At 46.0% G+C, this 23,211-nt stretch overlaps 1 protein-coding gene across 8 annotated transcripts in view; it reads right to left on the reverse strand.

The window, feature by feature from the left end:
• Nucleotides 1-23,211, reverse strand: part of LOC115074212 (small ubiquitin-related modifier 1-like) — a 70,652-nt gene that overhangs the window by 23,711 nt on the left and 23,730 nt on the right. Inside the window, exons 1-2 of one of the 8 annotated variants that reach the window (XM_029573483.1) lie at nucleotides 12,075-12,227; nucleotides 10,050-10,173 (exon numbers count right to left, since the gene is read on the reverse strand). The exons of 2 other annotated variants lie outside the window; for them this stretch is intronic. Coding sequence is in view for 1 of the 6 variants with exons in the window: in XM_029573481.1 (XP_029429341.1) it covers nucleotides 12,075-12,086 (12 nt within the window). In the remaining 5 variants the exon portion in view is untranslated. Of the gene's footprint in view, nucleotides 1-9,704; nucleotides 9,790-9,827; nucleotides 10,174-11,701; nucleotides 11,793-11,831; nucleotides 11,891-12,074; nucleotides 12,228-23,211 lie in introns of those variants that run through there. 5 more of the 8 variants (XM_029573482.1, XM_029573485.1, XM_029573484.1 and 2 more) reach the window with 5 other exon arrangements.

Consider the following 23,211-nt stretch of genomic DNA (forward strand, 5'->3'; position numbering starts at 1 on the left):
TTGTGGGCCCCTGGGCCGACGGGAGTGATGGTACTATCCACAGGGAGGAGCCCTGTGAGTCTCACCGTCGGGAGGAGAGGTCTCGGCAGGCTTCAGACACAGCTGTGGAACAGAGTCTTTATTTTAGAGAGAGAGAGAGATACTGCCCAAGAAGCGGGCAGTGCAGAGACAAGCACAATGTTCGTGAGATGGGGTATACCCAGAGGGAATACCTCCTAGTAGCAATCCAGTAATGGTCCGCAGAGAAATTTACACCAATAAGGTCCTCTTGTAGGGATGGCTTGGTAGTGGCTTGCAGCACAGGGTACACCAGCGGGGTTCCTCATGTAGATAAGAAGTGGTAGTGGCCCGCAGCGCGGGGTACGCCAGAGGATTCCCACAGATGATGGTATGGTGGAGGTCCACAGGATAAGGTGCTCATATGAGAGTCCTATGCTGGTGAATGCGGTAGTGGCCCGCAGCGCGGGGTACTCCGGAGATAGGAAGTAATCCAAAGAGTCAGAGTACTCACAGCAAGGTGAGATCCAGTAGTAGTCCTGGGATGCAGGGCAGAGCAATAGCCAAAGGCAGAAGACCCTTCGAGGAGAGGATAGCCAGAGACAAGGAAGGGCCCCCGAGGAGCGGGTACCCAGAGGGTGTCTCGCCAGAGTAGGAGCTGGAATGGGAGTCCGTAGCATGAGGTGCAGAATCAGCAATGAGGGAACTCGTTGCCAATTCGTCAGTGGTCAGGTACGGTCGGCTTAAGTATCCGGGAGTGGAGACATCATCAGCAGGGGATGCCTCTGAGGTTCCCACTAAGCAGTGCTTAACCTGACCTGTGCGTGCGCGCCTATGTGATCCCGGAGTCAAGATGGCGGTCGGCAGCGCCCATGCCGGCCCGGGAATGCCAGGTGGATTGGCAGTAGCTGGCGGAGGCCGCCACTTTCTCCAATGGAGTCACTGAAGAGAGAGGTGAGCAGAAGTGGTCGCAGCCATTTGCGACCAACGGGTGTAACAGTACCCTCCCTTCTTAGGGCCCCTCTCAGGGGGTTTTGGTTTTCTAGGGTGAGAGATATGGAACTATTTGATCAATTCCTTGTCGAGGATGTTGCTCACAGGCTCCCAACTATTTTCTTCGGGACCAAAACCTTCCCATGCGATGAGGTTTTCCCAGCACCTTCCACGCTTTCTGATGTCTAAGATGTCCTCTACCTGATATATTGTGTCCTCTTCAGCAGTTAGAGGTTGGGATTCAGGTGTTTTCTTTGAGAACTCAGACAGGATGAGCGGTTTTAAAAGCGAAATGTGGAAGGCGTTGTGGATCTTCAAAGAATTTAATTTAATTTAATTTAAAAACTCTTCTATACTGTCGTTAAGTTAGATAACCATCACAACGGTTTACATAAAGGCATGATAAAGAGAATATGAGTGGTATAGATTACAAATTAAGCATGTGCCATCATGGTACGGTAACATATTAGTACAATAAACTATTTGTTTAAGTTAAGCTTATCTGTTTAGTAGAAAATTGCAAGCGGGTCAAATTTAACATTAAAATGCACTTGTAGGTTTCAAAAAACAACTGTTGGTTCTGTGCGTCCTTATCAATTAATTGGTTTTCTCCTTCTCTTTGTCTTTGTAAAAAGCTTGTTTAAATAGCCAGTTTTTCAGGTTAGATTTAAATATTTTCAAATTTCTCTGCAGCCTTAAATCGAGAGGCATGGTGTTCCATAGCACAGGTCCAGCCAGTGACAGTGCTCTTTCCCTTACTTGAGTGAGGCGTGCTGATTTAACAGAGGGGACAGTTAGTAGAGCCTTATTAGCAGATCTTAGATTTCTATGCGGGACATGTATGCACAGTGCTGTGTTAAGCCAGTCTGCTTTTTCATCATGGATTAACTTATGAATTATACACAGGACCTTATATTGTATTCTTTGTTCAATTGGGAGCCAGTGTAGTTCGACAAGTGTACCTGTAATGTGGTCATTTCTTTTTTTGCCAGTCAAAATTCTAGCAGCGGAAGTGGGTATTTGCAGACTATATGTGACTGGACCTAGGCGCCGAAGTACTGCAAAAGGCCTGATGAACCTGGGAGCAAAGCGAGCTGAGGGCAGCTTCAAGCGGATGAATTGGGTGCTAAGCCAGACCTTGTCTCCAGGACTCAATTGAGGAGCCGCACGATGATGAGCATCGTAGAATTTCTTGGCTTTTTGACCGGCTTGCTGCAGTAGTTGCTTCGTATGTTCCCTGAGTTGATGCAGCTCTTGAGCAGATACCTGTGCCGCTAGAAATGACACAGACAGAGGTAAAGGTAGGAGGTGGCAGAGGTTGGCGCCCAGAGACGATTTGAAAGGGCGAAGAACCAGTAGAGGCAGACTGGTGAGAGTTTAAGGCAAACACGGCCCATGGAAGAAGATCGGACCAATCGCTCTGCCTGGTGTTCACATATGCCCGGAGAAACTGCTTTATGGTCCGATTCGTTCTCTCTGTCTGACCATTAGCCTGAGGATGGTAGGCAGATGTGAGGTCCAGAGATATGTTGAATTTCTTGTATAACGATCTCCAGAATTTCGCCGTAAATTGTACTCCTCGATCCGATAGGATGTGTCTTGGGAGTCTGTGAAGGCGAAAAATATGAGAGATGAATAACTTCACGAATTCTGGGGCAGATGGTAGACCAGGTAATGCCACGAAGTGAGCCATCTTCGAAAAGCAGTCCACGGTAACCCAGATAGTGTTGTTGCCACTGGATAGAGGTAAATCCACGATGAAATCCGTGGCTATATGCATACACGGCTTGCTTGGAGCAAGAAGCAGTTGAAGGAGTCCCCAGGGGTGGCCAGATGGTAGCTTTTGACAGGCGCAAGTAGGACATGACTCTACGTAAGTTTGGACATCTTTTCTCATAGTAGAAAGACTAGGGGGCACTCCATGAAGTTAGCATGGGGCACATTTAAAATTAATCGGAGAAAGTTCTTTTTTACTCAACGCACAATTAGACTCTGGAATTTGTTGCCGGAGGATGTGGTTAGTGCAGTTAATATAGCTGTGTTTAAAAAAGGATTGGATAAGTTCTTGGAGGAGAAGTCTATTACCTGCTATTAAGTTCACTTGGAGAATAGCCACTGCCATTAGCAATGGTTACATGGAATAGGCTTAGTTTTTGGGTACTTGCCAGGTTCTTATGGCCTGGATTGGCCATTGTTGGAAACAGGATGCTGGGCTTGATGGACCCTTAGTCTGACCCAGTATGGCATTTTCTTATGTTCTTATGTTCTTAGGGCCACTAGTAATATCTTTGTAACGAGGAAAGCGTCCTAGCCTGTCCATGGTAGCCTGCAAGTAGACAGTTGTGTGCCCATCTAAGGATCTTCCTTCTGAGTGGTTGGAGAACCACAGTCTTCCTGGCTGGCACTGTGTGTGTAGCGGCGAGGAGGACCCTCGCTGGGTCGATGTGGTGTGGCGTGACTGGAACATCTTCCGTGGTGAAAAAATGAGAGACTGTATCAGCTCGGATATTTTTGTTCGCTGGCCGGTATCGCAAGATGAAACTGAATCAGGTAAAGAATAAAGACCACCGGGCTTGTCTGTGATTCAGGCGTCGAGCATGGTGCAGGTACTCGAGGTTCTTGTGGTTGGTGTAGACCGTGATTTGGTGCTGTGCTCCTTCAAGCCAGGGGTGCCACTCCTCGAAGGCCAATTTAACCACCAAAAGTTCTTTGTTTCCTATCCCGTAGTTGTGCTCCGCAGAAGAGAATCGCCGGGAGAAGAAGGAGCATGAGTGTAGCGTGTTATTGGCAGAGTATTGGCTGAGGACTGTGCCGACCCCAACGTCTGATGCGTCTATTTCGATGATGAAAGGTCGTCGGGGATCTGGGTGGCGTAGGCACGGCTCTTGCGAAAACACCTCCTTGAGTTCTTGGAAGGCTGTCACGGCTTCAGGGGACCTTTGTGAAGGGTTGGCTCCAGAGTCATAGCTGTGAGTGGCGTGGTAAGCGTAGAACAGTGCTTGATGAACGATCTGCAGTAATTAGTGAACCCCAGAAATCTTCGAAGGGCCTTGAGGCCTGTGGGTTGGGGCCAATCTCGAATGCTGTTAGTCTTTTTTGGATCCATCTGGAACCCTTGACTAGAAACCACTTAGCCCAAGAAGGGAAATGACTCCTGGTGAAAGGAGCACTTCTCCAGTTTAGCGTATAACCGGTTGTCCCTTAAGCATTGTAAAACGTTTGTGACGTCTAGGTGGTGGCTCTGAAGGTTTTGAGAGAAAACCAAAATGTCGTCCAGATATACCACTACGCAGGTATACAGCATGTCTCAGAAGATTTCGTTCATCATGTTTTGAAAAACTGCCGGGGCGTTGCATAGGCCAAACGGCATGACTAAATACTCAAAGTGGCTGTCGCAGGTGTTAAAAGCTGTTTTCCATTCATTACCCTGGCGTATCCTTGCTAAATTGTAGGCTCCTCTAAGGTCCAATATAGTAAAAATCTTGGCCCCTTGGAGCCTGTCAAAAAGTTCTGGTATTAAAGGCAGTGGGTAACGATCCTTCTGAGTGATTTCGTTCTGGCCACGGTAGTCTATGCATGGCTTGAGAGAGCCTTCTTTTTTTCCTACAAAGAAGAATCCGGCACCGGCAGGGAACTTAGAAGGTTGAATAAAGCCTTTTGCCAAGTTCTCTCTTATATACTCGGACATGGCGTTGGTCTCGGTCAGAGAAAGTGGGTAGACCCTTCCTCTGGGAGGTTCGGTGTTGGGTATTAAGTTTATGGTGCAGTCGAAGGAGCGATGCGGCAGCAGGATGTCAGCGGCTTTCTTGGAAAATACATCTTCAAAAGAAGAGTACTGCGGTGGAAGGCCCAGAAGGGAGGTAGTAGTTGTGAGACAGAGCATGGCAGAAATATTGTGGCCAACCACAATACAGGCAGAGGCCTGATTTTTGTCTACGACGCTTCTCTTTAGTAGATAGATGACTATGACCCAATTGCATTGTTCATCCTCCGACACTGGGTGTAGAAGCAGTCTGGATGGTAGATGTTGAGCGAGTGTGGGAAGCACCAGACGAGACTTTCTTGGATCCTTTAACCTCGTGTGATTGCTCTCGTAGCCAACGATCAATGCGACCAGCGAGGTCGATAAGGGAGTCCAAAGTTGCAGGGAGTTCTCATGCAGCTTATTCATCCTTGATGCGAGAACTTAATCCCTCAAGGCCTGGGCCTGCTGCCGCGGCAGAGGAGCAGCTGGAGGTGCGCAACACCGACTGCAGAGCCCCGCAGTTGGCGACTGTAACACCAATTTATCCAACTGTCATATGTTCTTCTTCAATAACCTAATAGGCAACATTTGAAGAATATATAACCATTTGGGGGAAAGCACCATTTTAAATAGACTAATATGTCCTACTAAAGTTCCCCTAATGTTAATCCTCCCCCATTTCTCCCGCCCTATCACTGATTATGATCTTTCAATTAGTTTTAAAATAATAGAATATGCATTTGGTTCAATTTAGTTCCTGTGGTTACAATCAGCTCTATTTTTGACTTTTATGTTCTAAGGTATTGTGTTGGTTCGTAAATGATTTTTTAGATACATACGATATCACTATGGTATATAAAACATTATATTAATTTATGGTTTACTGTCTGTTCTGCCTGTTATCATACATACCTGTTATCTGTAAAGCCTGTTGCTAATTATTGTTTATTGTAAACCGCGGTGATGTATCTTTTTACGTACTGCGGTATATAAAAATCCCTAAATAAATAAATAAAAAATAAAGAAAGTGACAAACACTGCCATGCATGTAATTTGGTTTTGGTGAATATCATTAAGTGAGAAATATTCAGATGGGATAAGGCTTCCAACTCAATGGCAACTTTCAACACCAAATATCTAAGTATCTCCATAGCCCACTTTAAAGAAACCTGTCTACTCCCTCATACCTGAACAGATTCTGGGAAAGCTAAAAGCCTCAGATTTATCTACGTTGAGTTTAAGCTCACCGAATTTTCCAACAATATCAAAAAGAAGCATTAACTATTAAATAAAGGTTTGGGCTTAGTCAAGAAAACCAATAAATTGTCTGCAAATGCGGATTATTTGAACACTTTGAGAACATATTTGCATCCCTTTGATCCCTTTTGTTGCTTGATTTGTTATCAACAATTAGTTAGTAGGAATAATAATGGGGATAAAGGACAACCCTGTCTTGTACCCTACCTACAGGGAACAAGTCTTTTTATACACTATTCGCAGAAATAGTTGTCAGAGGGTTTTTTTAAACAATCTTGCAACATTTTGAAAGGGACCCTCAGGCCCCATATACTCTAAAAGATGGAATAGGTATTGCTTCTCCACTCTATAAAATGTCTTTTTTGGCATCAAAACATACCATAAAAATGGAGTGATCTGTCTCTTACATAAATTTATGGCACTTAGTAATGTGCAAACATTGGTCAGGACATATCATCCCCATATACAACCAACTCACCCTTTAGCAATAAAGTCGGGGAAGACTAAGGCTAACCTATCCACCATAATTTTAGCTTATAATATATGATCAAAATTCAATAGGGAAATAGGACAATAAGACCACTGGGGACAAAGGATCCTTCTTCCCTGGTTTATGGATGAGGGTAATAGAGACTATGTTAGAACTCTGTGGGAATTCCCCTTGATTATCTGTGAAAGCCAAACAAAGTGGGTCAACCAAATATTCCAACAATATTCTGAAAAATTTGGCGTTAAAGCCTTCCAGCCCGAGACCCTTCAACAATTTAGATTTTTGGATGCCAATCATAATTTCTTCGTTACTTATAAGTTTATTCAAAAGATTCATGTGATCTACAGTGAATTTTGGAAGATCTAAATTTTCTAGAAAGCTTCTGCACTTCCTCAAGTCACAGCCCTCTGAAGTATATAAATCTTTGAAAAATTCTCCAAAGCCTTGATTATCTCAGTATTTGAATTGACTAGCTTCCCCGATTTGTTACAAAGAGTGATAATAAATGTTGGACCAAACGAAGTTTTAATTAAATTCGCCAATAGTTTGCCAGTTTTATTACTATACTGATATAGCTTAAATTTATAGTATGACATGCATTTTTTAGTTCGCTGATGTAAGAGCAAATTTATTACTACTTGTATGACCATTAAGCCTCTCTAGTATTAGAATAAACCAAAGTCTTCTTTTTTGGCTAATGCTCCAAAGTGAACAGTCTTTTCTCCTCTATATAACAAACAATATAATGTATACCCTTAAAACGGCCTTTGCTGCTTACCAAAAATAAAATAGGATTATCCATATGCTCACTATTATTGTGGATAAAATCCAACCATTTTGATTTAAGGTAATCCTGAAATTGTATGTCTGTCACAAGAAAATAGGAGAACCTCCAAGGGCAAACAGACCTTTCCTCTTCACTGTAGGATAACTAAACATAGGTCGCAGCATGGTCAGAAATCAAAATATCCCCAATCTCTGCAGCTAGAACTTTAGAATAAACAATCTTAGATATTAAAATATAATCAATTCTAGAATATGTGGATATGTGTTCTGGACACATGAGTAAAGTCTCTCTCTAAAGGGTGGAGCATTCTTCAAGCATCTGCTAGGTGTTGAGTCTTCATTAAGAATGTATCCTATTACTAGATGAGGGATTGGATTTATCTATAGTTGGAACATGGACTATGTCATGGGTGGTGGATGCCTGGAATGCCCTTCCAGAGGAAGTGGTGAAGACCAGAACTGTGAAGGACTTCAAAGGGGCGTGGGATAAACAATGTGGATCCATAAAATCAAGAGGCCGTCAATAAAGAGTGGGTGGCTAGCCAGAATGACGGCTACTGCCTGGAGACAATACCCTTATTCAATAAACATACACATGGTTACTGTGACTCCAACATCGCTCTAAGCTACAACAGCAAGAGGAAATGTGGAAAAAAGGATTTGCACTCACAAAGTGGGGAGTAGCTGGCTTGTTACGGCGGTTACTACCCCAAACCAAATAAGCCTGATACTTCACTTTCAATGCATATCCAGCATAGCTCTCTGCTTCAATGGCAGGGGAGAAGAAAAACTGATACTTCACGCATATCCAGCATAGCTCCCTGCTTCAACGGCAGGGGAGAAGAAAACCTGATACTTCACGCATATCCAGCATAGCTCTCTGCTTCAACGGCAGGGGAGAAGAAAAACTGATACTTCACGCATATCCAGCATAGCTCTCTGCTTCAACGGCAGGGGAGAAGAAAAACTGATACTTCACGCATATCCAGCATAGCTCTCTGCTTCAACAGCAGGGGAGAAGAAAAAAGGATTCGCACTCACAAAGCGGGGAGTAGCTGGCTTGTTACGGCGGTTACTACCCCAAACCAAATAAGCCTGATACTTCACTTTCAATGCATATCCTGCTTCATCGGCAGGGGAGAAGAAAAACTGATACTTCACGCATATCCAGCATAGCTCTCTGCTTCAACGGCAGGGGAGAAGAAAAAACTGATACTACAAGCATATCCAGCATAGCTCCCTGCTTCAACAGCAGGGGAGAAGAAAAACAACCAATAAGGGCTGAACAACACAGTCTGGGTAAAACAAATAAGCATGGGTGTAGCTTGCTTATTGCGGCGGTTACTTCCCCTACTACCCATAACTAATCAAGCTTGATATTTCACTTGGTTGCAGCTCCATCACTGCTCTCTACATTAATGGTGGGGGTGGAAGGGAAATAGAACCAAAGAGCTAAGAGAAACAGATAAGTATGAGAAAAAAATGTGAAGCTTGCTGGGCAGACTGGATGGGCCGTTTGGTCTTCTTCTGCCGTCATTTCTATGTTTCTATGTTTCTATGTCAAAATTCTCCCCCCAACACACAATTAACCAACCATTCATATAAGAAGCAGCAACTGAAACAGTTCCACAAAAAAAGAAAGGTTATAATTATTAGGAACATATAAATTGCAGATCACCAGTGGCTTCCAATATAATTCAGCAATCAAAATCACATAGCAACACTTTGAATCTCTAATCTCGTTTTATAATTAAAGGCAAATTTTTGTGTATTAAGATCGCAACTCTGGCAGACCTAGTAGAAGCAGAAGTAAATCTTACAATTCCCACCCACCACATCTGCAGTTGGATGTTTAATATCATTGAGGTATGTCTCTTGCAGCAATACCAAGTCTGCTGATCTCTTTTTCAAGACAATGAATTTTTGTCTTTTTGATGGCTGAATTGATACCACAAACATTACAAGATATTTTCAGATGTTTTATTCATACAGCAATATTATAGCATAAGACATATCATGGATTACCCTACCATCTAAACAGGAACTCTCCCAGCTTAAGTTCCCACTAAGTAAGAAAAACCATATTCCCAACTCATTATCCTGTTTTTAATTCCTCAAATTGACTCTCCTGAGGAGTTACCCCAATTAAATTAATATCCCCTTTCTCTCTCCTCTTTAACCTGCCCTAATCCTCCTCTCTACCCTCTCGCTTAACCATATAATGTCCCCCTGCATTACTGAGTTCATGCATTCGTGCTATCGGAACTCCCCTCCGACCCTCAAATGGTTAAAAATCGCATAAGCAGAGAAAAGTAGCAATACATAAATATTGTCCTGAGATATATTCAACAACAGAAATGTACGCAATACAGATTGCAAAGGTTGAAAAACTTTGTAAATAGAACATCAATAAACATAACTATATTAATATTATACTTTTATTCAATGAGGATGACCCCAAAAGAGACTCTTCTTCAGAAGGACCCACATCTTGGCTGGGTCAAAAAAATGAAAAAAGCTGTGGTCCAGAATTACCAGTCAGTCCAAAAGAAAGAATACCTGGTTCAAAGAAGCACTAAAAAGATAAAGTTAACAGCTTCAGCATTTCAACTGAGAATTCATAGCATTCTAAGTGCCTGTTATGGTAGCCCGCAGGCCTACGTTGTAGCCAGCACTATAAATCAGGTGGGGATATTAAGCTTCTGCAATCCTTCAGCAGCTTTGGTCTCTGCATCCGCAATAACTTTCTGGCTTCGGAGACTGACTGAAATCATTTAATACCGTTTGCTTGCATCACTCTCAGTTTTGCCGGGTATAGTAAAGCTGATTTTATGCCCAGCACGTATAACTTCAGGCAGAGTGGAGCAAAGTCTCGGCACTGGGCAGATAATCACGCAGAGTAGTCCTGAAAGACCAATACAATCTTATTATTATAACAGAGTTATTTCCCTGCCCTCAGTGCTTGCAAAATCTCTGCTTTGTGGGAAAAATTCAAAATACAGACAAACATGACCCACAGCTTCTCTGTGGACTCTTTGTTTAGACCTAACCAATGGGCTTGTTCAACTCAGAGCTTGCATGCACTCCGGAGAGGCCTAACTCTTGGGGCAGCCAAGAATGCAAGAACTAGGATTCAGGTAGACTAATGAATCTCAAATTATTGTGGCGAGATCTGTTTTCCAGATCTTCAAGTGGCTCTTTTTCTTTGTTGAAAGCTGCTTTACCTCGGCTTGTATCAGAGACCCTTTGCTCCACTTTGGCAAATCATTTTGCAAACTGTGGTAGAAACCTCTTGCAATTTATCGTAAATCTTTTTTTTCTCAGGCTCTAGCCTGAGGGGATAAGCACTAGTGAGTGAAGGATGGTTGGGGTACAGCACTGATGGAGGCTGAGAATGGAGGATCACTCAGGAGGAGGAGTGTTTTCAAGTATATGTGTGCAAGAGAGTGTATGTATTTGGATGAGAGAATTCACACCTCACTCTAGTTCCCTTGCACAGCTCACATTTGACCTTCGCCCGGCTCCCTCCCCTCATCCTCAACCTCGCTCCACAGTTCCACTTCCATTTTCCAAACATTAAGCCCTGATTAAACATATTGCATCCTGGTAAGGGTCAGTTTCAAGATTTTGTACTGCCTCCACTGTGTGATCCAACACTTAGCAGCAGAACCCATCTTTAAAAAAATCTATTTTTAAACACTATTTGCTTTCTAAATAGAAAAACGAGAACTAAATCCATTTTAAAAAGGCAAACTTGGGGAAATTCCTACACAAGGTAAAATTAGCAGTACAAACTGGCAACAAGATATAAAATAAGATGTCTCTTTTGTAAAGACCAAACAAAACAACATTCCACCCACGCTTTTATTTTCTATATCTTCACAGCAATGTGATTCCTTTTTCACAATCTATGCACCTCAAGTATACTAAAAATATTTATAGGACCTTCTTATCATTGCTACACCCACTTTATTCATAAACATGGGTCCCATCTCTCTTGTAATTCTTTTTCCATTTTTTTTTTTTATCAAAAAAGGTGAAAAAGAAGTCATATTGCAGTGAAAATTTAGAAGAAAAAAAAAAGCGTGGGTGGAACATAGTTTTGTTTCGTGTTATTACAGTTTCCACTTCCAGACTATGTTGGATTAGGCTCTTATGTAAGGACAACGTAACATTAAATACTCCCCCCCCCCCTTTTCTTTTTTTAAAGTGAGTAGGCTACATACACTTCCTTGCCCTGGCACATGCCATATGCCAGAAACTAATCTGCTTAAAAAGAAAAAAAATGCTAGTACTCCCTAATTGTTTTTTTTAAAGTGAAGTTAAGTATAGCTTTTGCTCGAGAACCATACAAGAATCCACATTTCTCAAATTCCGAAGTCACAATCACAACTATCTTTATACATATTAATTTTGGTAAACAGAACTATTACCTACAAAATAACATTTGCTATAATGACAAAAACCAGCTTATCACTCAACGATGAAAATTAATTAAACATTTCCCAAGATTAAATGAATAACGGAGGGATTTTGCACTATTGATCCACTTTGCATACGTACAAAGGCTAAATATTCTGAAGGTGATATATTCTGATTGGACTAATTTAACAAATTAGCATTGCGACGTTATCGCTCTACTATGACGTCCCAGAAATGCGCGACGCCCTACTTAAGGCTTCTGTACGCACACGCTTGCGCGCCCGACAAAGTCCGAAGGTTTACGATTGGCCAACAAGTTTCTGAAAGACCAAGAGAATTCCCATAGTAACACGCGAACAGAGCGATCGGGTCAGAAGCCTGTACCTGATCGGTCATTATACCGGCCTCCAGCAGAGTAGCTTGGTTGGTGCTTTTGCTGTCTAAATCAAGCACCAACTAGTTTCCAGCTCAGCTGGGTATCCCTAAAGATAAACAAATAATCCTGCAGCGCACGTCACGTAACGCGGTACTAGGAGTACGTGACGTCGGTGATTTTGATTAGCGGGGAGGATGGTAGTTGTAGTCTAAGCGCGATATATATCCTGGCAAGCCTTCCTGTTAACACCGTTCTCCTCGTTTAAAAGAAGTGTCCCAGTTTGGCGTATTCTTAGCTAAAATTTATGAGATGGTCAAAATGTCCATTAAAATGTTTGATAGAACCTTCTGTATAACTTCTACCCAGCAAACATTATCCAAGAACGCAGAGGAGGCTCCATGAGGTGCATTAACTCCATTTGTAATATCAAGTTCAAGGCAAACACTTTAATTGCTCCGGGTTCTTCACTATAGTATCCCACACTGTTAACAAAAGCCTGTGTGAAACAAAAATGTGAGTTTAGATAGGCTATTGAAGTTAAGATATCCTCTTTTCAAACTTGTGTATTTTACAGCAAAAATATAAAACAAAGCGTGCAATGTTTCCAGTTCAGAAAGTGAAATGTGTGCTTACTTGCTAATTTTCTTTTCTTGATTCCAGCCAGACTAGTCCAGACACATGGGTTATACTCTCCCACCAGCAGATGAAGACAGGTTTTGCTGACATTACTACATATCCCATGCTGCACTCATCCTGCCAATATTTTGTGTGAACAAGCTGAGAAATAAATGACCTAAATAAATTGTTTGAACACCTAGGGGCTTCTAAGGAATAGTATACCTGACCCAAATAATTGGGAACCAAGCATGTAATAACAGGCCCAGCCATGGCTCTCAATGCTGTACAAAATCTGTACATAATGCCATACTGGGTCAGTCCAAGGGTCCATCAAGCCCAGCATCCTGTTTCCAACAGTGGCCAATCCAGGCCATAAGAACCTGGCAAGTACCCAAAATCCACTTAAGCCTCTGAACACGTAATCAAAAACTTCTAAGAGTCCGAGAGGATCTTGGATTGGTCTGGCTGGCTTCTAGAAAAAGGAATTTATCAGGTAAGAACAAATTTCACCTTCCTCTTCAGCCAGCCAGACAAGTACTGACGCATGTGAATTTCCACACTGGAAGACCATAGAGGTAAAAACTCACAATAAAAACTTTTTAAAATTTATCCGAAGCAGAAAGTCTGCAAGGGAGTCAGTTGGACCGTTGGATGATCAAGGGGTTAAAGGGGTACTTAGAGAAGATAAGGCCATCGCATAACGATTAAACGATTTCTTTGCTTCGATGTTTACTGAAGAGGATATTGGAGAGTTACTTGTTCCGGAGATTTTCATCGGTGATGATTCAGATCAACTGAACCAAATCACGGTGAACTTGGAAGAAGTGCTAGGCCTGATTGACAGACTGAAGTTTAGTAAATCACCTGGACTGGATGGTATAAACCCCAGGGTTTTGAAAGAACTAAAAAAGGAAATTTCAAACCTATTAGTAAAAATTTGTAACTTGTCATTAAAATCATCCAATGTACCTGAAGATTGGAAGACGGCCAATGTAACCCCTATATTTAAAAAGGGATCTAGGGTGATCTGGGAAACTATAGACCAGTGAGCTGACTTCAGTGCCGGGAAAAATCGTGGAAACTGTTATAAAGAATAAAATCACAAAACATTTAGATAGACATGGTTTGATGGGACACAGCCAGCATGGATTGACCCAAGGGAAGTCTTGCCTCACAAATCTACATTTTTTTTGAAGGGGTGAATAAACATGTGGACAAAGGTGAACAAGTAGATGTGGTGTATTTGGATTTTCAGAAGGCATTTGACAAAGTCCCGCATGAGAGGCTTCTAAGAAAACTAAAAAGTCATGGGATAGGAGGGGATGTCCTTTTGTGGATTGCAAATTGGTTAAAAGACAGGAAACAGAGAGTAGGATTAAATGTTCATTTTTCACAGTGGAAAAAGCTAAACAATGGAGTGCCTCAGGGATCTGTACTTGGACCAATGCTTTTTAATATATTTATAAATGATCTGGAAAGGGGTACAACGAGTGAGGTGATCAAATTTGCGGATGACACAAAATTATGCAGAGTAGTTAAATCTCAAGCGGATTGTGATGAATTGCAGGAGGATCTTGCGAGACTGGAAGATTGGGCTTCCAAATGGCAAATTAAATTTAACGTGGACAAGTGCAAAGTGATGCATATAGAGAAAAATAACCCTTGATGTAGTTACACAATGTTAGGTTCTGTCTTAGGAATTACCACCCAGGAAAGAGATCTAGGCATCATAGTGGATAATACATTGAAATTGTTGGCCCAGTGTGCTATGGCAATCAAAAAAGCAAACAGAATGTTAGGAATTATTAAGAAGGGAATGGAAAATAAAATGGAGGATGTCATAATGCCTCTTTATCGCTCCATGGTGAGACTGCACCTTGAAATACTGTAGTTCTGGTAACCGTATCTCAAAAAGGATATATCTGCACTGGAGAAAGTGCAGAGAAGGGCGACCAAAATGATAAAGGGCCTGGAACAGCTGCCCTATGAGGAAAGGCTAAAGTAGTTAGGGCTGTTCAGTTTGGAGAAGAGATGATTCAGGGGGGCAAATTCATAAAAGGACTTGAACAAGTTAATATAAATCGGTTATTTACTTTATTAGATAATAGAAGGATCATGAAGTTAGCAAGTAGCTCATTTAAAAACAAATTGAAGGAAATTCTTTTTTACTCAGCGCATAGTTAAACTCTGGAATTCATTGCCAGAGGATGTGGTTACAGCAGTTAGTGTAACTGGGTTTAAAAAAGGTTTGGATAACTTCCTAGAGAATAAATCCATAAACTGCTATGATGGTAATTAATAAGCAATAGTAGCTTGTGATCTATCTAATGTTTGGGTACTTGCCAGGTACTTGTGACTTGGATTGGCCACTGTTGGAAACAGGACACTGGGCTTGATGGACCCTTGGTCTGACCCAGTATGGCATATCTTATGTTCTTATGAACCAAACATTGCTTCCACTCTGGCTCAGACATCCAGTTCATAGTGTTTTACAAAATAATGCAAGAAGGACTACATAGATGCTCTGGAGACTTGAGTGCAGCTCTGCCCACGATTGTTGTGTTCCGCGCCTGCGGATGGCCGCGGGCGCGGCCCCCTACCTCCTCTGACGACCAGGGCAGCGTCGGGGCCTACAATCCTGCCCCGAGCTCCGCACCCCCGCATGGCGGCGCGGGCCTTCGAGCTGACCGCCGAGATCGGAGCAGTCCCTGCTCCTCCCGTGCAGCTGCTGCTGCTCTCCTCCACGGCCCGGATCCAAGATGGCAGTCGCCATCCTTGGACGCGAGGCCACACCCCTTCACCAGAGTTAAAGGGATCTCATCTGCAGCTGAGTCTTACCTCCAGGGCCAGAGGAAGTATATAAGGAGACTTCCTCTGACCATTCCTCGACTTGGCAACGTCCTCCAACGCTGTCTAGTCTGCTTGCTTCGGTGAGTTCCTTGTGCTCGGACTCTGGTCCCTGTTTCGGCTTGGTGTTCCTGGTTCCTGACTTCGGATTGGCTTACGGTGATTCTCTGGTTCCTGACTTCTATGTCTATGTCTATGTTCGGATTGGCAAGCGGTGATTCTCTGGTACACGACTTCGGACTGGTGAGCGTCGACCCTCTGGCACTTGACCTAGGACTCCTTCAAGACCACCGTCTCCAAGGGCCCACCTAAGTCCCAGCTGCCCGGGTCCCTACGGGCTCCTCCTGGGGGGACCACGGGCTTCCAGGGCGAAGCGCCAGTGGTCTTTGCACCGATACCCTGACCTCTCTAGGTCCACCTAAGTCCCAGTGGTCGGGTCCCTACGGGCTCCTCCCGGGGGGACCGCAGACCACCAGTGGTGAAGACCGCTCATCTGCTCATCTCCTAGTCCATCTCCACAGTAGCTTCTGTCTTCAGTGCCAAGGGTCAGCTGCTCTCCTCCTCTGTCCTGCCTCGCCACCCGACGAGAGAACCTACGGATCCTCCGCAAGGTGTACATCCCCTCGTCGGCCAAGGGTCCACAACCCTGAGCATAACAGATTGTCAAGCCCATTGACCCGGCGGAGGCAACCGCCCGCCAGGCCATTCTTGGAATGGCCCAGCGCCTGAAGGACCAACAACAGACCCTTGATGCCCTGGTCTCGGCGGTACAGGGCCTGACCCAGCGCCTCGAGGCATTAGGACCCATGAATCCTACGCTACCGTCTCCACCTGGGGCTCAAGGAGGCCGTCCTACCCAACCGCATACCGTCCAGGCACCCAGGGGTGGCCTGGGGCAAGGAACCCCCACTCAACTTCCGGCACCCTCTCGATACGCCGGAGATGCGAAGTTGTGTCGAGGATTCCTCAATCAGTGCCAGGTCCGTTTTTCCTTGCTGCCGGCGCAGTTTCCCAGCGACCTGGTGAAAACCAGCTACATTATAACCCTGCTCGATGGGAGACCTCTGATCTGGGCCTCTCATCTGTGGGAAAGAAGGGACCCTGTCTTCGAGGATTAAGTCAGTTTCTGTCTGCCTTCCGGCAGATTTTTGATGAGCCCGTCCGCAAGTCCACTGCGGTCTCAGAATTGCTCCGGTTGTGGCAGGGTTCTCGGACAATGGCCGAATACGCAACAGAATTCCGCACCCTGGCCACAGAGCTGAATTGGAGAGAAGACTGCCTCCATGGAATCTTCCTGGAAGGACTAGCCTCGCGCCTCCAGAATGAGCTAGCCGCGAAAGAACTTCCAGAAGACCTCAATGGCATCATCGAACTGGCCAATCGAGTGTATTGGCGGATGAGGCTTCATCCTCCAGTAGTCAAGGCGGCGAGGAGGCCCTCCCCTCCTTCCAAGTGTGCATCTGAAGCCCCTGGAGCACCTGCTGAAGAACCCATGGAGTTGGGTCGTGGGAGAGTCTCCCCACAGGAGCGTCGGAGACGGATGAGGGAAGGCCTCTGTTTTTACTGCGGAGCAGCGGGCCACCAGATAGCGACATGGCCGACCCTGTCGGGAAACACTCGGGCCTAGGACTGGAAGGAGGTCTCATCCTGGGCCGTGCTTCTCCCGCACCTCCACTAACGCTGCCTGTGGCCTTTTGTCGCCTCAAGGAGGCATTCATGCAACAACCCTGCCTCAGACACCTGGACCCGCAGCGGCCATTTTTTGTCGAGGTGGACGCATCCTCAGAGGGAGTAGGGGCTGTGCTGAGTCAGGCCTCCGACGGCCATAAGCTACGTCCATGTGCCTTCCTCTCCCATCAGTTCTCGCCGGCAGAACGGAATTATGCCATCGGCGATAAGGAGCTCCTGGCCATCAAGGTGGCCTTAGAAGAGTGGTGCCCGTGGTTGGAAGGGGCTCAATACCAGTTCACAGTCTTCACAGACCACAAGAATTTGGAATACTTGCATCTGGCTCAGAGACTCAACCCATGACAAGCCCGTTGGGCCCTGTTCTTTACCCGCTTCAATTTCATCCTCAGGTACAGACCGGCTGGGAAGAATGTTAAGGCTGACGCCCTGTCACGGGTGTTTGAGTCTACGGAAGAGTCCGAGGAGCCGCAGTTTATAATTGAGCCATCCCGTATCCTGTTGTCGGCCACCACGACCATCCTACCCAGGAAGACACTCGTTCCGCCGTGTTGGCGGAAACAAGCCTTGGCATGGACTCACGACTCATGTTGTTCTGACCACCCTGGACAATCTCGGACATTACAGACCTTGCGCCGGTACTACTGGTGGCCGCGGATGAATAAAGACGTCCGGGCGTATGTGGAGTCCTGCCAGTCGTGTGCCCGCCACAAAAGGATCCTAGGTGCAGTTCCGGGCTTACTTCAACCCTTACCGGCGCCCTCAGAACCCTGGACTCATGTGGCAACCGATTTCGTGGTGGACCTGCCACGATCCAGCGGCAACACCGTGATCTGGGTGGTCGTCGACCGTTTTAGTAAAATGGCACATTTTGTGCCATTGCCAGGATTGCCGTCTGCGCCACAGCTGGCCCAGCTGTTCGTCCAGCATATCTTCCGGCTACACGGCCTGCCTCAAAGCATTCTGTCGGATCGAGGGCCTCAATTCACTGTCAAGTTCTGGAGGGCCCTCTGTCAAAAGTTCGACGTCACCTTGGATTATACATCGGGCTATCACCCTCAGACCAATGGTCTCGCAGAGAGAACCAATCAGACGTTGAAGCAGTTCCTCCGCATCTATGTTAATGAGAAGCAAGATGACTGGGCTAGCTTCCTACCTTGGGCCGAATTCGCTCTTAACTCCCATCTCTCCGCGGCTACTGGATCTTCCCCGTTCCAAATAGTATATGGGAAACATCCGCGTCCGCTTCTGCCCGTGCCCATCGCAGTGCCATCCCCGGTAGCCCAGCTCTCTGCCGAAGAACTACACCGCCTGTGGGTATCCACACAACGCGCCCTGATCAAGGCCAGTCAGGCGGCAAAAAGGTATGCTGGAGAGCAGTGACGTCACCCGCTACGATGGCTGCCTGAGCCCCGAGCTCTCCCTTCCCTCGCGGGCAATCTCCCCCCATCGCGGGAACAGCCGCATATTTCTCACCTAAATTTAGCGGAGCTGACGCGCGAACAGGCAGCGATGTCCACCCCAAAGAAAAAACCGGATTTGAACCGCTTCTCCTTCACATCGGCAGCCGCGATTGCAGCCCTCGCTCCCGATGAAGGAGACAAGATGGCGCCGGCCCGCGATACTGCGGAGGCCCCGGAGGGGGAAAAGGAGTCCGGCGATCTGGAGGTGCCCACCCGGATTGAGTTCCGTGCCTGGTTCCAGGAATTGCGCGGCGATATGGCACGCTATAGAGAGGAACTGGGGAGCATGTTTACAGGTATTAAACAGGAGGTCCAGGCGCTAGAAAAACGGGTGGATGAAGCGGAGACGGGAATGCAGGAGACGCAGACTGAGCTGGAGCGGGTCCACGAGGAGCAGGGACGACTCAGAGATTACCAGGAAGAATTGCAACGGCAGGTAGAAGATTTAGAGAACAGGTCCAGGAGGGTAAACCTCCGTTTCAGAGGCGTCCCAGAGGGGGAGGATTACAGGGACAGTGCACAGGTGGTACAGAACATTTGTGCTCAGCTACTGGACCCGGAGGGTAAGGCAGAGAGGCCTCGGGAGGTGGTCCTTGAGAGGGCCCACAGGACTTTTGGTAGTCCCCGGAATAACTTGCCAAGAGACATTGTTGTCTGCTTCCATAGCTTTTTGGTAAAGGAGCAGGTGGCACAAGCAGCAAGAGCTTTGGGATCTATACAGTGGAAGGGCCACAAGATTGAGATTTTTCAGGATTTGGCCGTATCCACCATCAAGAAGCGGAGGGCCTTCCGTGACATTATACACATTCTCCGCTCCAATAATGTGCGGTACCGCTGGCTTTTTCCGTTTGGGCTACAGTTTACAATTAGCGGGGTGACATCCCGCGTCCAGCAGGTCATGGAAGCAGAGGACATTATTAGAGCGGCGGGGCTCCCACTTCAACCTTCGGAGGAGACTGCGGAGAAGGACGCGGATGGCGGCACTCGCAGAGGACAACGACCCAGATGGCAGAGAGTGGAGACGGGCAGAGGACGGCTGTGTCGGAGATCCGGAGGCACTACTACGCTGGAAGCCCCAGGATAAGGACAGTGGGGGTGTACATTGGGTTATCAGTACTAATGCCTGGTTACTATAGCCGTGCTGGATAGGAAGGTGTTTTTTATGATACGGTCAGCCTGCGAAGTTTTATAAAAAGCAGGCCAGTCAGAGTTTTTGTGAAGTTATAACGGTTGTTCTAAGAAAAGGTTATGATTGGAACTACTTGGTTCCATAGTTCATAGGGGGGAGAGTTCATAGAGTTCATAGAACTCATATACTTTCTATATATACTATCAGAGGGTGGGGGGGAGGCGGGTCATGGCATGACGGGAAACGTCGGCTCTCTCATGGTGCAGAACCACGCAGTGGAGAGTGGTTATCAGATGGGGTGGGGGGAGGAGTGGGGAGGGGGGGGGGGGGGGCGGGGGGGGATACTGGGGGGGAGAATGTTGTCAAATATTGCGAATTGCATACCTCTGGTTATGTGCCTATGGGTATACAGGAGTACCTGAGATAGGGGTCCTTCGGGGTGGTTGTTGTTCCGCTTACATTCCTTCACTATTAGCATGGGGGTGTTAAATATCGCTTCCCTGAATGTCAAAGGCCTAAACACTTATCATAAACGTCAGCTTTTGTTTAAGGAAATGGCCTTACTAAAGGCTGACATTATTTTTAGTCAAGAAACTCATATCAGGAAACGCCACGAGCATTTGCTTACTTCTGCGGCGTACCCCCAGGTGTTCCATGCTGCAGCGTCAGGACAACACAAATACACTGGCGTAGGAATTTTCTTTGCTAACGCTATGGTTGTAGATGTTATGTCGGTAATCCGGGATGTGGAGGGACGATACATATTAGTGAAGACAAAAATTAATGAAGTGGTGTTTACCTTGATGAATGTCTACGCCCCGAATACGGACCAGTCCTCATTCTTTAATAAACTGTCTACAGTCCTCAGTGAATGGGCGGAAGGGCACTTAGTAGTGGGGGGTGACTTTAATTTCACTCGCTACCCTTACTTAGACAATACGGGACGGGGAGGAGTGGGGAGTAAGAATATCAGGCAAGCCCTAAAACACCTGATCGCTGACAGGGGTTTAGTAGATATATGGCGGCTTCGCAATCCTACGTCTCGTAATTACACTTTCTTTTCCCAGCCCCATCAATCCTACTCTAGGATTGACTACTTTCTAGTAGATAGAGATCTGGTGGGCCTTATCCGGGAGGCGGACATTGGGATTATCTCTTGGACGGACCATGCCCCGATATGGATCAAGCTCTACCAGTCCACAGGCGGGGGTAAAGTTCTGGAGATTGAACGACCGGTTATTGGACGATAAGCCATTTGTGGATACCCTTAAGGTTCAACTGGCTCAATATATAGAAATTAACGATAATGGAGAGGTCTCACCGGGTGTCTTATGGGATAGCTTGAAGGCTTATGTGAGAGGCCTTCTTATCGCTAGAGCTTCGTATGTGAAAAAGGAAAGGGAAAGGGCGCGTTGCTTGCTAATGGATCAAATAGCCCATTTGGAGTTGCAACATAAACGTTCCCTGGACCCAGGCTTGTTGGGGAAATTGGGGGAGGCTAGGGGGGCGCTGCAGGCTCTGGACAAAGATAGGATAGCCTTTGTGCTCCAGAAATTGAAGCAGCAACATTATGAATGGGGTAACAAGGCAGGGAGGCAACTGGCCAGGAAATTAAAAGAAAGGGAAGCGCAGTCTAATATTATTAAGATCAAGGGGCCCCAGGGTCAGTACGTCTACACCCAGAAGGAAATAGGGCAATGCTTCAACCAATTTTACCGAACCCTTTATGACTCGGAGCAGTTGAGTACCCCGGCGGAGCTTGACCAGTATCTCCGGGACGTACCTCTCCCGGTATTGCCAGATGTACAGAGGACACAGCTTAATGAAGAGCTCAGAGAGGGGGAAATATCCCTCATTATCAAAGATCTTAAATTGGGGAAGGCCCCGGGCCTGGATGGGCTAACTGGGAAATTCTATAAGACATTCAGCTTGGAATTGACACCTCTCTTAGTATCTATGTTTAACGCCTTACGCGGGGATAGTGGGATTTCCCGGGAGTCCAACACGGCGGGCATTACGATATTGCCCAAACCGGGCAGAGATCATACCTTGTGTGGCTCCTACCGCCCCATATCCTTGATTAACATAGATATGAAGATTTTAGCGAGAGCTTTGGCAATTCGGCTTGGGAGGGTTGCGACGGGGCTGGTTCATAGTGATCAGTCGGGGTTTATCCCAGGCCGTTTGGCGTCAGATAATGTGAGACGGGTGGTGGAACTGATGTGGTGGGCCCAGACTAATAGTATTCCGACAGTATTACTCACTGTAGACGCCGAAAAGGCGTTTGATCGGGTTCACTGGCCTTATTTATTTAAAGTCATGGAGGCTATGGGATTGGGGGAACATTTTATCACTTGGATTTCTAAATTATATGGGAACCCACACGCCCGAATCAAAATAAATGGGGCGTACTCAGATCCCTTTGAGGTGAAACGGGGTACGAGACAGGGATGTCCTCTCTCTCCGTTGTTATTTGCCCTATCATTAGAACCATTTGCGGAGCATGTTCGAGGTCACCCAGATATCCAGGGTATCCCCATCAAGGATATATCCTATAAATTATCGCTCTTCGCTGATGACTTGTTATTTACAGTCGCTCACCCGGAGGTCTCTCTGCAGCCTCTTTTGGAGGAAATGCGCATCTTTGGTGGCATATCGGGGTTTAAAGTTAATGCCGATAAGTCTGAACTGCTCAATGTTTCGTTGTCTACTGACCAGTATGCAGAGTTGGGGAGCAAGTTGCCTTTTCGATTGGCTAGGGAGGCCATAAAATACTTAGGGGTTAAAATAGGGACGCACTTGGCTGATTTATATCGATTAAATTATGATGCCTTATTGAACAGCATTCAACAGGACCTAGGCAGGTGGGACAGGTCAGACTTATCCTGGTTCGGGAGGGTGGCGGCAATAAAGATGAATATTTTGCCCCGCTTTTGTTATTTGTTCCAAACGTTACCTGTAGCGATCCCGGCAGGCGCCATGAGAATTTGGCAACGAAAAATCTTCCAGTTTATTTGGAAGAGGAAGCCCCCTAGGGTTTCCCGCAATATTCTATATAGAGATAAGGCACGAGGAGGCCTCAATATGCCTAATCTTCAATGGTATTACTCCGCCATCCTATTAGGAGCCATTATTAGTTGGCATCATCAGGGCAACCCCAAACCGTGGGTGGTCATAGCGCAGGCGAGATCTGATCCTGTACCATTAACAGCGCGGGTTTGGTGGAGTGACATGGGAAAGAGCACGCTCAAAACACTCATCCCGTTCACACAAATGGTTTTACGGCACTGGGGGAAATGGAGGGGGCGCCTAGTAGGACACCGGAGTATCTATCCACTTACTACTTTTTTACTGCATCCTCGGTTTCTACCGGGGCAGGATCCTGGTTTTGTCCGGCGCTGG

The sequence above is a fragment of the Rhinatrema bivittatum genome, chromosome 12 (assembly GCF_901001135.1).
Source record: "Rhinatrema bivittatum chromosome 12, aRhiBiv1.1, whole genome shotgun sequence".
NCBI lineage: Eukaryota > Metazoa > Chordata > Amphibia > Gymnophiona > Rhinatrematidae > Rhinatrema > Rhinatrema bivittatum.